General features: G+C 35.1%; 2 protein-coding genes across 3 annotated transcripts in view; one reads left to right on the top strand and one right to left on the bottom strand.

Moving 5' to 3' along the window:
- Positions 1-2,458, bottom strand: part of LOC149907714 (myosin-IIIb-like) — a 30,066-nt gene extending 27,608 nt beyond the window's left edge. The window contains exon 1 of one of the 2 annotated variants that reach the window (XM_090102754.1): positions 2,174-2,458. The gene's annotated coding sequence lies outside the window, so the exon portion shown is untranslated. The remainder of the gene's footprint in view (positions 1-2,173) is intronic. The other variant, XM_090102753.1, reaches the window with a different exon arrangement.
- A 6,792-nt stretch (positions 2,459-9,250) lies between these two features.
- LOC149907713 (uncharacterized) lies at positions 9,251-12,694 on the top strand. Its single transcript, XM_090102543.1, has 4 exons — positions 9,251-9,318; positions 11,224-11,278; positions 11,738-12,152; positions 12,603-12,694. Exons 1-4 carry the CDS (start codon positions 9,251-9,253, stop codon positions 12,692-12,694), a joined length of 630 nt encoding a protein of 209 aa, XP_089958669.1.
- The last annotated feature ends 230 nt before the right edge of the window (positions 12,695-12,924 follow it).

Genomic DNA, 12,924 nt, shown 5'->3' with positions numbered 1-12,924 from the left:
TATGGTAGTTCAGTGTGTCATTCAGTCGAACAATACTGGGAGTCTAGTTAAGAAAATCGTGATGGGAAAATAGCAAAACAATAACTTCGATACAAAGAACACTCCCTCGTCTGTATGTGGTATAACGAAGGTATAAAAAATAAACCTACAAGTACATGCGATTGTATTAGTTCGATGATAATGATCTTTTAATAGTGAGCGTGAGACATAAATACAGACATCAGTCATGTGACATGTCATACAAAATGGATAGTGAGCTTGGTACTTAAATAACCTTATGCTTTTGTTGAGGCAGGTTATAGGGGAAAATTTAGTGAAATAATACTGGTACCAGTCCCACTAAAACCTTTTCTTTAAAAAAAAATAAAAGAAGAAGCATTTGTCACGGTGTTTCTGAAGGAAGGAGTAAACAGTTACTTGTTTATAAGTATATGTATAAAACATTCAAAAAAAAATCTAAAATTGTTAGTTGATAGACAAGTATGCAACCATGTCTAGTAATTATTAGGCTAGTGTTTACTTTATCCTCTTCATTATAGCATCAATACCATAATTATTTATTTGCATTGTTTACACTTAACAGGTATAGATAAAACTCATTAACACATTGTACACATATTACAAAACCATTTATCAATTTAAATTTAAGATACCAAATAGCGGGGAAGACGCATAATTAGGTGAAGACTTAATTGCCAATTAAAATGATTCTGTTAAGTAACACATTATTTATTACCGCGGCATTTATATTTCTAAAAAATGTTTATATAAATAATTGTTTGTTATTGTTCCGGTATTTTCTGTTTATGAACATTAGGAATATCTTTCTGGCGAGATAACTTGTTGCTAACAGTTAACACTTAACACCCGTGTTGACCGATTACATAAAATTATTGTTTTTCAATATTCACATACCGGATTTAGAAATTCAATTAAAGTTGATCACTTTATAATATTATGTCTTTTTTAAATTTTGGTTTTAGGAATAGAAAGAATATAATGAATACCTACTAATAACCTAACCTAGTATAATTACGCAAATACGCAATACAATTAAAGTGTATAAAAGTAAATCCTTACTTTAAAATTTATTAAATTTAAAGTTTAAACATTAAATTTATAACAGCATCCGACTCGACACCTCAGAATGCTTAGAAGTGAAATAGAGATAGTAATTAGTATAAATGGGAGGTCGTTTATAACGATTAAATCAATTTTTGTGATAAATAAAATAAATTAAATGTCTCATTAAGTAAAATCGAATTTAAATAGGACTTTTTATCCAATTTTTTTTCGATCGGATCGATAGAATAAATAACAAAAATAAGATAAGTAGATAGTAGATACCTACTTAGTTTTTTCCCACAACCTTTATCATGACCTTTAAAAGAGTTTAGTAAACCAATTAACGATACGGAGGAAAAAAATCAAATAAAGATAATGCAAATATTTAATGATTTTTGTTCTACCTGATTATGACTCATGGCCATGAGAGCCAAAAGTCACGACTCTTACCTACCTACCTAGGTATTTCAAGGATATTTTGTTGTTTGCAATTTTGATAGATTTAAGATTTTAGTAATTTATAATACCTAGGTATATTGTACATTTTTGTACGATAAAAGTTTGATAATCACAGATTACGTACGTACGTGTTTCCAAACATATTAATCTAGGAATTTATGTATGAAACAAAATTATACAAAAATTCATGAGCCTGTAATTAATGTCAAGATCCAAAAAAAAAAATATTTTGCAATAAGGTTTAAAGTTGTATGTTTTGGGCTTTGGCATACCTAGGTACGTAAGCTAAGAATAATTGTTGTTTTCTTTTTATCTTATAATCTTACTTGAATACTAAACCTTGAGGGAGCAAGTTACACGCGTACTTTTTATTTCATACTTTTTTATTGTTCGCCGAGGTAGGTACCTACTTACTGAGTGAGTAGCGTTTATGGTACGTTTATTATTATTTATTTACGATCTGACAATATCAACTATATTTAACGTTAATAGTAGAAATTGAATAGTAATAAAGTCATTAAACTTTCATAATAAATTATATACGAGGAAAAGAATACACTAGTTTAAAATAAACATTAAACTTATTTCTATTATACATTTGTAGCCGGCCGGGAATATCCATATTTCATGAATGTAAACAAAAACTCACCCACGGATGTAGTATGTTATGGATGGATTATACACTAATTGCTTTAATAACCACACGGAAGTCACAGTATCCACAATAGTTTGTCGTATCGGATTATAGTTCTAAGTTACCGGCATTTTAGTTCGCGTAGTGCAAAGCGAGCGCGCGGCGGCACGGTCACAGACATGTGAAATCAGCTGTGGCTCTGGCTAACGGGACCTCGCCCCTCCCGCGCACTGCCGCATAGCAGATAAGATAATTATTCTGTTTATTTACGGATAAATCTATATTACACTTTTCACGTACCTAACGTGGGAATTTAAGCCAGATACAAGATTGGTTGTAGCCAGTACGTGCAGGTCTGTAAAATTAACTAGATTGTAATCTACCCGCAAGAGCATGAACATTTCTGTTCACTGAAACGACCGAAGGTCATTTTTTTATTGTTTTAGTTGTTATTTAATTGTCATCACCGAAAAGTTTGAAATGTTAACTTTTCAGAGTAATGCAAAGATAAATAGATAGTACCTACTAATATTGTGTTTTATATACCTACAATACAAAAGATATAGGAAATAGGAATTAGGCTCATTCCATGAAGAGTTATGTAAATAATTAGGCTATGTAATGATAGTATGAAATATTATGACGTAGTCTTTGAAAATACTATATACCTACCTACATACTGAATTTATGCAAAAATTAGCCTATAAATAACGGTGCCGCCCGGCCCGTGCCGTGTATTGCAATTTGCATAAGTTGTAGTTAGGTAAGTACGGCAATTTATTTGATTTCTTTTAAAAATACATAATCAATATATTCTGATAGATACATTTTTATTTTATTTATTTATTTATTTATTTTACACTTTATTGTGCAATAAACCAGATACATAAAATAACAGTTTACAATAAACAAAAGCAGAAAGGGCGGCCTTATCACTATGCAGTGATTTCTGCCAGGCAACCACGGGGAGAAGGCAAAGAAGCGAGATAATAAATTGAGAAACAGAAGAAAAAATTATTAGATTGAGTAGAAGTAATTATATAATACAATAAAATGCATATACAAGATACACACAACATACTATACATTATAATAAAATAATTATATTAATACAACTAAAGACACACATACATACATATTATATATTCTACATACAAATACATACAAAATAGTAGTAACTATATAACTAAAAAAAATATATATAAATACTAATACTAGGTACATAAATATAATATTCTAATCCGAATCAAAAGCAGTTGAGAGATAATGGTTACGAACTTGATATTTAAAAGAGGAAAGGGAAGGAGCAAGTCTAATTTTTAAAGGTAAAGAGTTCCATAACTTGACAGCAGCTTTTATCTTCTTTCTTTTATATATAAAAATGAATCGCAAAATGTGTTGGTAAGCGCATAACTCGAGAACGGCTGAACCGATTTCGATAATTCTTTTTTTATTATATTCCTTGAAGTACGAGGATGGTTTTTATGTAGAGAAAACGTAAATATGTACCACGGGCGAAGCCGGGGCGGACCGCTAGTTATACTATAATTACATAGGTATATAATATACTTACACACTTTTACATGTTTTTGTTTTAAATTTTCAAGTTAAAATATAATCCACATAGGTAATTGGGTAAATTATTTGATAACCCATTGAGCCCCAAGCAGCCCGATCCGTCCCAGACACAATAGATTTTCTATTGTCTGTGGTTCCGGCCTCCGGGGCCTGAGTTAATAATATCTCAAACATGGACGTATAAAAAAAGACGGACGGTATATCGCCTAAGTGAAGCCTAGTAATGGCGGCGAAACATCCATGTGTGTGTGCCATGTTGCCATGGCAACAGCTGTCCTGTTGACAATGGCGGCTATATTTTTTTCTATAAATTTTGCCGTAATAATTTTGTCATTAAAACATAAAAGAAATAACTTGCTTCCCTGTGGAATGTAATCCCTTGTGTTTTGTTATTTAAAATTGTACTGTTGCGACACCATTTAACCACGCAAGACGGCATTTTAAATATTTTTTGTGAAACAGTGACGCAGTTAATCAATCGGTAGTTCACGACGTAATGGCGGCCGACTAGCTTACTATGGTGAGAGTGTGTGCGTGTTTATTGTCTTTACACGATCGCTAGCTTACTATGGTGGCTTCACGTTTTTTGTTCGTAATACGGCGTCCGTCTTTTTTTATACGTCCATGATCTCAAAATGAAAAATACCTATATCGGTAAGAAATACCTAGGTAGTAGGCACCTAGTATGTATATTAATAAATATAAAAGCTACTTACCCATGACTTGAATTATGCACTCTTCTCATGGCGATCTTGCAAATTTATTGCGACAAGGAGAAAACTTTCAACAAAGGATACATGCAGATACGTGCACCGCATTTCTTGGTATAAAATACTTTTACCTCTTTTACTTTTCCTTTTGTGTTAAAAAAATTGAAATGCGTTTCAAATATAATATATATATTTTCGTAGTGTTTTTAATTCAAAATTTTTATTTATTGCCGCCATATTGTGACGATTATGACTTTATTATTTATTAAACATTTTTTATAGCTCTAGATACAAGCAAATTTGACTCAGGATTTTTTTCTAGGAGTAATTGTAGCGTACCGAAAGAACAAATGAAGAAAAAATATTTTAACTCGTCTACAGATATTCAAACCTTTGGTATGAAGGTATTATTGATTTTATTTTTTGTTTGGCTCCAAATTTGGCAAACGCAAGCGTTTTTGAACTCTTCTTCCCGATTTTACAAGTAAATATCTACTTACCTACAATTAAGGAAACGTTGATTTTAGGTGTAGGGTTTAGATTTTATTTATTTATTTATTTAAATAAATTATCACAGAAAAAGAATTAAATTTAAATTATCTTTAATGTCTTTTGTATTTTTATTTTTTAGTCTAAATATAAGACACATAAGACAAAATAATTGTATGTAGACATCTAGTACAATTAAAATAAGAATTAGATAAAATTAACTCCGTTTTACCCTTTGGGTACGGAACCCTAAAAATGAAATAAATATAAATAAGATACATCATTGAAATTAAATTAGATAGTATTTTGCCTGAGTAACGTTATGCAACAAAGCAATTATACAATATTTTTTAGCATTGCAAAGCAGTTTCTTATAAAGTAAGATAAATTATTTTATAGTATTTTATATGTAAATAATTATAAAAATAATTCTGTAACGGTTTACTAACATTAGTACGCCTAATTAAAGTTTGTGGTTATGCTCCATAGAGTCACGGTGGTTAAGGTTATAATTCGCCTATATATGGTTTACAGTTCAAAAAACGTTTCACGTAGTAAAAAATAAAAGATTTATCATTTATTATTATTAATTTGATTTTCATCAGTCTTATTTTCTATTCTCAGTGCAAATCCTTCGAAAATGTATCTCAGATAGTTATTATTTTACAGGTTTTAGATAACATAATTAATAATTAAGATCGAAACATTCGCCGGCTGAACTCATTTTCCGAATTATATGTACATGACAAGGTGGAGCCATGATAAGGATAGTGGATGTTTCTCAGTTGGGAAACATCCACATTATAAAAACACTAATAGCTCATTCTCTCTAAAGGTGGTGTAGAAAAGAATTTGTTGTAAATTCGTTAGGTAGTTTATTTTTTCTATATACTATTTCCTTGTCAAATGACTCCACTGAACGATTACAATGGAATTTTGCACACATATAGAGGGTAACTTGGATTAACACATAGGATAGGTTTTATCCCGGAAATCCCACGGGAACGGGAACTATGCGGGTTTTCCTTTGAAAACGCGGGCGAAGCCGCGGGCGGAAATCTAGTAATATAATAAAATTCCTATCTAATTAAAATATAACCCCTATGTGATTATTTTAGCAATTATTATGATTACCCGAGTATGTTTACTACCCAGATGCCTTAGGGCCGGCGCCCACTGCCGGCACGGCATGGCATGGCAGGGCAGAGGTTTTTATTACTAATGAGGTTATTTTGAATCTTATTTCAATCAGTTTAGAATTCAAGTTACTTTATTTCGATGCCACGATGCCGCGACGTGTTGCAGGATGCTGCAGCATGAAGCGGCACGCCGCGGGATGCGGTGGCATGACGTGTCTTGCTGTTTCATTCCAAGCGATGCCGCGGCGCGCCATTGCATCCCGCGAGGCGTATGCGTCACTTTGGGGTCGAGTAATTATGATCCCACCAAAAACATTTTCATGTAAAATGTTGCCAAGACGAGCCCATATGACTCGCACTGTCAAAAAGTTATCAGATCTCATGTAGAGCCAAGCTTCTAACACTACACGCCCTAACTCTACAAGGCCTAACTTCACAAACTCTACACGTTAGTCAAAATATGTGGCTTGGCCATTTCGCTACATTCACATCGGCGTAAGGTGAAAAATTAATTCACTGTTCATTACTTTTGTGTTATACAATAGTTCTTGTAGTAACGAACGGCCAAGCCACATATTCTGACTAAGGTGTAGAGTTTATGAAGTTAGGCCTTGTAGAGTTAGGGCGTGTAGTGTTAGAAGCTTGGCTCTACATGAGATCTGATAACTTTTTGACAGTGCGAGTCATATGGGCTCGTCTTGGCAACATTTTACATGAAAATGTTTTTGGTGGGATTTCATTTCTTTTTGTAGGTTGTTTGTAACAATATTTTTTTTAACAAGGAGTACCTATACATATATATATCTAGGGGAACCAAGTTTTAGATTATTAGATTAGACCTCTAGCGTCATCAAAATTTAATTTAAAATTACAGGCCCAGTAGACAAAGTAACAATTACAAAACGATAACGAAGTTAGAAATCGCAAAAATGTATGGGATTGACATACGCCGCGTTAGATCACGTGGTCTATCTAATGTCAATCCCATACATTTTTGCGATTTCTAACTTCGTTATCGTTTTGTAATTGTTACTTTGTCTAAGGCCCCAGGTCTCATACAAACTCCCATCCCCTAGTTTAAGGGGTTGGGGGATGAAAGTTACAAGTTTTATAATTTTTTTGTTGTTTGTGTGCTAATACTAGCTTACATACAAAATTTCAGCTTTCTAGGACATTAGGAAATACCTTAAGAATTTTGATGATCATCAGTGAGTCAGTGACGAAATTAGCGTTTTTTAGATATAAATAAAATCTGAAGTATAAAAGCTAATGTAATTAAAACTTAATATGTTCAATAAGTCCGATATTGACAATATATCCCGAAAATTTTGTTGATCTAGCATAATCCAAACCCAAGTTATGAGGGTTCAAAAAAACGTCGAAGCGCTTCGAGAAAAGGTAGGTAGTGCCCGTGCGCCTCGCTTGGCTTGTCTTGGCGGGGGCACTACCGTGCCCCCAGATTACTAGCTAGTTGAAATAAGGTTGAAACTTATGCAGCATTAGCGCGGAGCAAAACTGATGGATGCCAGAGTGGCTGGGCTTTTAGCAGGATGCTACGGCATGCCACTGAATGCCGCGGGATGCCACTGCACGCCGCGGGATGCCATTGCACGCCGCGGGATGCTCTGCCGTGCCATGCCGTGCCGTGCCGGCAGTGGGCGCCGGCCCTTACTTTCCGCTTTTAAAATATATTACCCAGGTAGGTTTATGAAATATTTTTCGGGTAAGGGCGCTTGTGCACTACAAGGAATTTTACTGTCCGGCATTCCGATTTTTTACGGTCCGGTGTGGCATGAAAAAACCGATAAATTGCTTGTGCACCTGTCCGTCTTTACTCGGATCAGTGCGGTACAGTTCAAGGAAGTTTGGCGGTATAATGCTATCATAAATGATTGTTTTTGCATTTTACAAGAAACGAGTAAAAAATATAGAAGGTGAAATATTATATTACTTCGTTATAATAAAAAGTAAAGTTCCGTAAGAGATTTAATATGCGTGTTTCACTTATTTATTTTAATCGGTGACGAGGAGCTAAAGCTATTCCCCCTTGAACTTTAACTTACCAACACTTACTTAGATAATAATTATAGGTCAATGCTTGGTCAATGTATATAAAATAACAATACCGACTTCTCAAATCTCATTGCCAACTAAAAGAAAGTAAAACAAGAGCTTGCTTTTAATTGGCATATGCAGTAAAAACAGTAAAATCCAAGCAAGTGGGCATTCGAAAACAATTATACCTACAGCGACTCGAAGACACAAAAAACCATCCGGAATAGGGAAAAGTAAAATGTCGGACAGTAAAATTACGTATAGTGCACAAGCTAGTATATAGATTAATGGCGTGCCATACCGGACCGTAAAAAATCGGAATGCCGGACCGTAAAATTCCTTGTAGTGGACAAACGCCCTAACTCTAGAAACGTCAGCAACAGACGGGGGCCTACAGAGAAAGAGCAGCTCCTCGAAAGCTCGCGGCTCTGCCGAGGAAAGCGGCACATTTCTCTGCACTCAATTGTAGCAGAGGCTGGAAGCTCATCTACATGAAATTGTTTTATCTATTTAACAGATGAGCGTATTAAGTACATTCTTCTATCTGAATTTTAATTTTATGTCATAAATCTTTTTTGGTCCATCGTAATAATTATTATCAATCGACGATTCGATTTTACCTTGATCTTTACACAAAATAGCCGAGACCATTCGACCTTCCCACATCGTTTCGCAAATTAAAACATCACGGTGTAGATCACCGTTCTCTATAATATAGGCCACAATAGGCCACTATAGCCACTGCCCACTCTCTGCCACTACATGGTGACTCACTCAATATCAGTAATCAGAGATGATCAGAATTCAGAGTTAACCAAAGCTTATAATATAGCTTATCATATATATATATATATATATATATATATATATATATATATATATATATATAGCAAGTTTTACAGCCTTCGTATTTGCAAGAACTGCTAGAATATTGTCAGTGTTCGTTTGAATATTACGGTGTGCTAAAAATAATAAACAGTGTTACATATTTTGTAATTTATTTAGACAAAACGGCATCGATTAGACGGAACACAAGGGGGTCGAAGCACCTCCATGAGACTGGCGGCGACGATTCACCCTTTAATGCCCACGGTTAACAAATCTTTGTACAGCACGTGTAGATGGTTATGCAAGGGCAGCATGGGCCGCAGCAGGGGCCGCCGCAACATCCACCGCAAGGTCCGCACCTGTAAAAAAAAAATTGCTGAAATTTTTTGTTCATAGTTCACAATTTCTTAAGATTTGTCTCAGAGAAAGCAATTGAGGGAACAAATAAAATTGCAAGATATAAAGATATGTAATAATAGAAAATGTAAGTATACTTACATTTTGTATTATGGAAGAACAGATTAGATTTATAGCTGAAGAGTATTTTTGTACTTATCAAGTTATTGATATTTTTTTAATACTTTTTAGGTTTATGTAACGCCGGAGATTTTTCTGAACTGACGACTGAAGCCTCTTCTTGGACTATTTATAGTAGAATTATTTTTAAATATGGAAGAAGATTCTTCATCAACGAAAATTTTTGAATAATTATTCAGAAAAAAGGTTTTATGTTACGTACGTTAAGTAAAAACTAAAGGTTGTGTTACATCATGCAGTTTCAAGATTATAACTAACTACTAAGAGCAAGCGCGCACGAGCAACTTTGTCTCCGCAACTATTTTGTCTCTCCACCCATGGGCTAGTATGAAAGTGCGCGCACGTAGCGACTCAACTCCCCATACAATTGATGGGAGAGACAAAATAGATGCGGAGACAAAGTTGCTCGTGCGCGCCAGCTCTAACTAGTAGGTACTAACTACTAACTTAGATTTTCAGTTTCTTAACTCTTTAAGTTGATGAATTGCAAACGCAAGCGTTGATCCCGATTAAACTGGTATGATGTTGCACGCCGAAATTTGGCTAATTAGCCACATTCTACAACAGTCCTCTCTTTCTCACGATAGTTTATGTTCGTGAGTTCGTTTGAGCGCCGTTTTTGAAGATCGAATGTTGTGTTGCTACTTTTAACATCATTGTTTGCCTGTGCAATGTGTCAAAGAGTACAAAACAGACATAGCTAAAGTATAATAATATCCTCTTATTGATTATTCGACCTCTAGGTACTCAATATTATTGTTAACAAGGAATACAATATAATACAGAATACCTACTATTCACATAAATCAACAATAATTTAAAATAGCCTTACAAAACTATATTGTTATTAAACCTATGTAATAGGTAAATAAATAAATGTCTTGTATAAAAAAATATGGTAAAATAAGAACCATGGCTATCTAGATTACTAGTTTTAAATAAATGGGTTTCATTCACTTTCATATGTCTGAAAGTGAATGAAATCTACATTATTTTGTTTCAAAATTCCAGTGTGTAAAATAAAAATTGCATTTTAATAATTTTGAATTCCAAATAAAATTATCTTATTATGGGCTGCAATAAACCATGTGCACCCCTGAAGTCATGCAAGAGTCGCGAACTAAGAGGTGGAATCCTGTACACAGACTGCTACTGCTTACGCCGTAATGGCTTGCAATATGACTGCCGCAGGAGCGGTTGTCAAACATCCCCTCTTTGCCAAGCTCTACCTGCCCCGCTTTGTGGACCAGCGAGCGTAGCTTGTCATAAACATCGTGCTAATCCACACGCGGAACCGTTATATAGCATTTGTAAAATGCGAAAATATAGCAATTGAATCAGAAAATTATTATGTTACCATGCGGTATCGGCGTATACCTTTATGCTTTGTTGAATGTTCTGTTGGCATATACATTTCAAAAATAGAATTCGATTGAAATTTGGAAAAAGAAGCGACGAAACTGACAGAAGATTATTGTCTTTCGACAAATGCACATGATTTGTTAAAAATTTTATAAACAATTTTTTTTTATCTAAATTTACAAGTGAATATAAAAGTTTAAAATATTAAAATAAATAAAAATCTGTAAAATACTAAACCCGCGAATCCTCCTATCTTAATTAATATCATAACAGACTACAAAATGTAAGTAAACTACAGGAAAATGCAAAATTCTCCTCAGATATGGTGAAGTACTTAATGATATTACCTATGTATTTAATATTACAGGTGTTCGCCATGTGGACCAATGGTATGCTACAAATATGAAGACTGCGGGCCTCCAGTTAGTATATATTGCACTTACACAAAGTAGACGTTTAAACTTTATTATTTTCTTCATAAGGTAATTCTGTCTAGAAATTTCTTAATTATTCAATATAATCTATAATTAAACATAACATTATGTACAGCTTCAGTGCCTCCCGAGGTCAGCATTCAAACGCAATGGCCTGCAAGATTGCCAGTTCTTCCAACAAGGGTCGATTCGCTATTTATGCCGGGACGGCCCTTGCTGTCCGAAGCCTTGCCCGCCGCCCTGTCCGCCGTGCGTGCGCCGCCCGCCTCCTGGGAAGACATACGTGACTCGATTCAGTGACTTCGACTTGATATCGCAATGGTAGTAGCTAACGCTTAGTGTAGCTCACTGACTGCTGCGAGGATCGGTAATTTTATTTCATTATCACGGCGGACTGTGGGGGCACTCTTTGAACGTAAACGTAAAAATAAAATAATTTATTTGCAGAAAGGTAGATCTAACAATGCAGATCCTCAAGCAGAGGAGAGCGGCACGGAAAAAAAGAATGAGAAAGAGAATCAACTCAAAAGAACGAAAAGTCGTGAGCTTCGTGGTGGGATAATGTATTACAGTTGCCACTGCATCAAACGCAATGGCTTGCAACATGATTGTAGGCGAACCGGATGCGGAGGGGAACCAGCGTGTCTAGTTCTGCCTGACCCCTTATGTGCTCCAAGCCAACTAGCGCGTGCGCGGGGACTTGCGGATCCTGCTCCGTTAGCAGCACATTATCGAGCACAAGCTGGTGGCTCTGGGGCATCTGCAGATAGCAGTGGCCCATCTGGTGGAGGGAAGAGGTTCATAGTGTGTGAGTTAAAAGGAATAATGCCTGAAGCTCAAACTGAAAACGGAAATAAATGCTGTAAGTGTTCACTTAAATCGAATATTATTCAATCAAAAGGGACCCCTAGCTACGACAAAGATAAATGCTGCTGCAACGCTACTAGTCAGCCTGATAGCATATCGCCCCTTTTTCTTTTTGATGAAACAACTTTAGCAAGTATACTCAATAGATTTAACGATAAAGAAGTAGATTCGGATGATGTCGTAATAGGACCCGGTGGTCGTCCTCGAAAACCACAAATAAAAGCTGAAAAAGAAGTTTGTAATCGACCAGGTTGTGTACATTGGAAACCACCACCGCCCTGTGTTTGGGATGCTCCTTGCAAAGCTGACTGTTTTGAGGCACCACCGGGTATACAACCTGGACGCAATCGGCTAACGGGTGGCGGTGGCGGTTCTAATACATCTGGTGCTTACAATACTGGTGAAAAAATAAAACTTCTTACACTTATCTCATAATAATTACCAGGTTGTTCTACTTCGAAAGCTGGAGGGACAATAGCAGATGATGAAAAGGAAGCTGCAGCGGGCCTGCCAGTTTTAGTTATGAAACTTTGCTAAAATTTAAGAATAAAATATGATGATAGCCAAAAGTTATTTTATTTATATTATACTATGTGTATAAATTTATAAAGAATAGAAAAATAAATTTAAGGGGATCCTATGGTCAAAACCGAAAAACACCTCATACATATTGAATTTTGTTGAGGAAACTGTTGGTACGATTGCCTTGAGCGAAAAGGCGCGCTTGAAAAATATATGATACCTATTCAAGGATATAATCAACAGTG

Source organism: Colias eurytheme, chromosome 6 (genome assembly GCF_061535395.1).
Source record: "Colias eurytheme isolate Ceu_HAF_F1 chromosome 6, ilColEury1 Martin Lab GWU primary, whole genome shotgun sequence".
Lineage (NCBI taxonomy): Eukaryota > Metazoa > Arthropoda > Insecta > Lepidoptera > Pieridae > Colias > Colias eurytheme.
The sequence above is the reverse complement of the archived record's forward strand: the minus strand, read 5'-3'. Positions and strand labels throughout refer to the sequence as shown.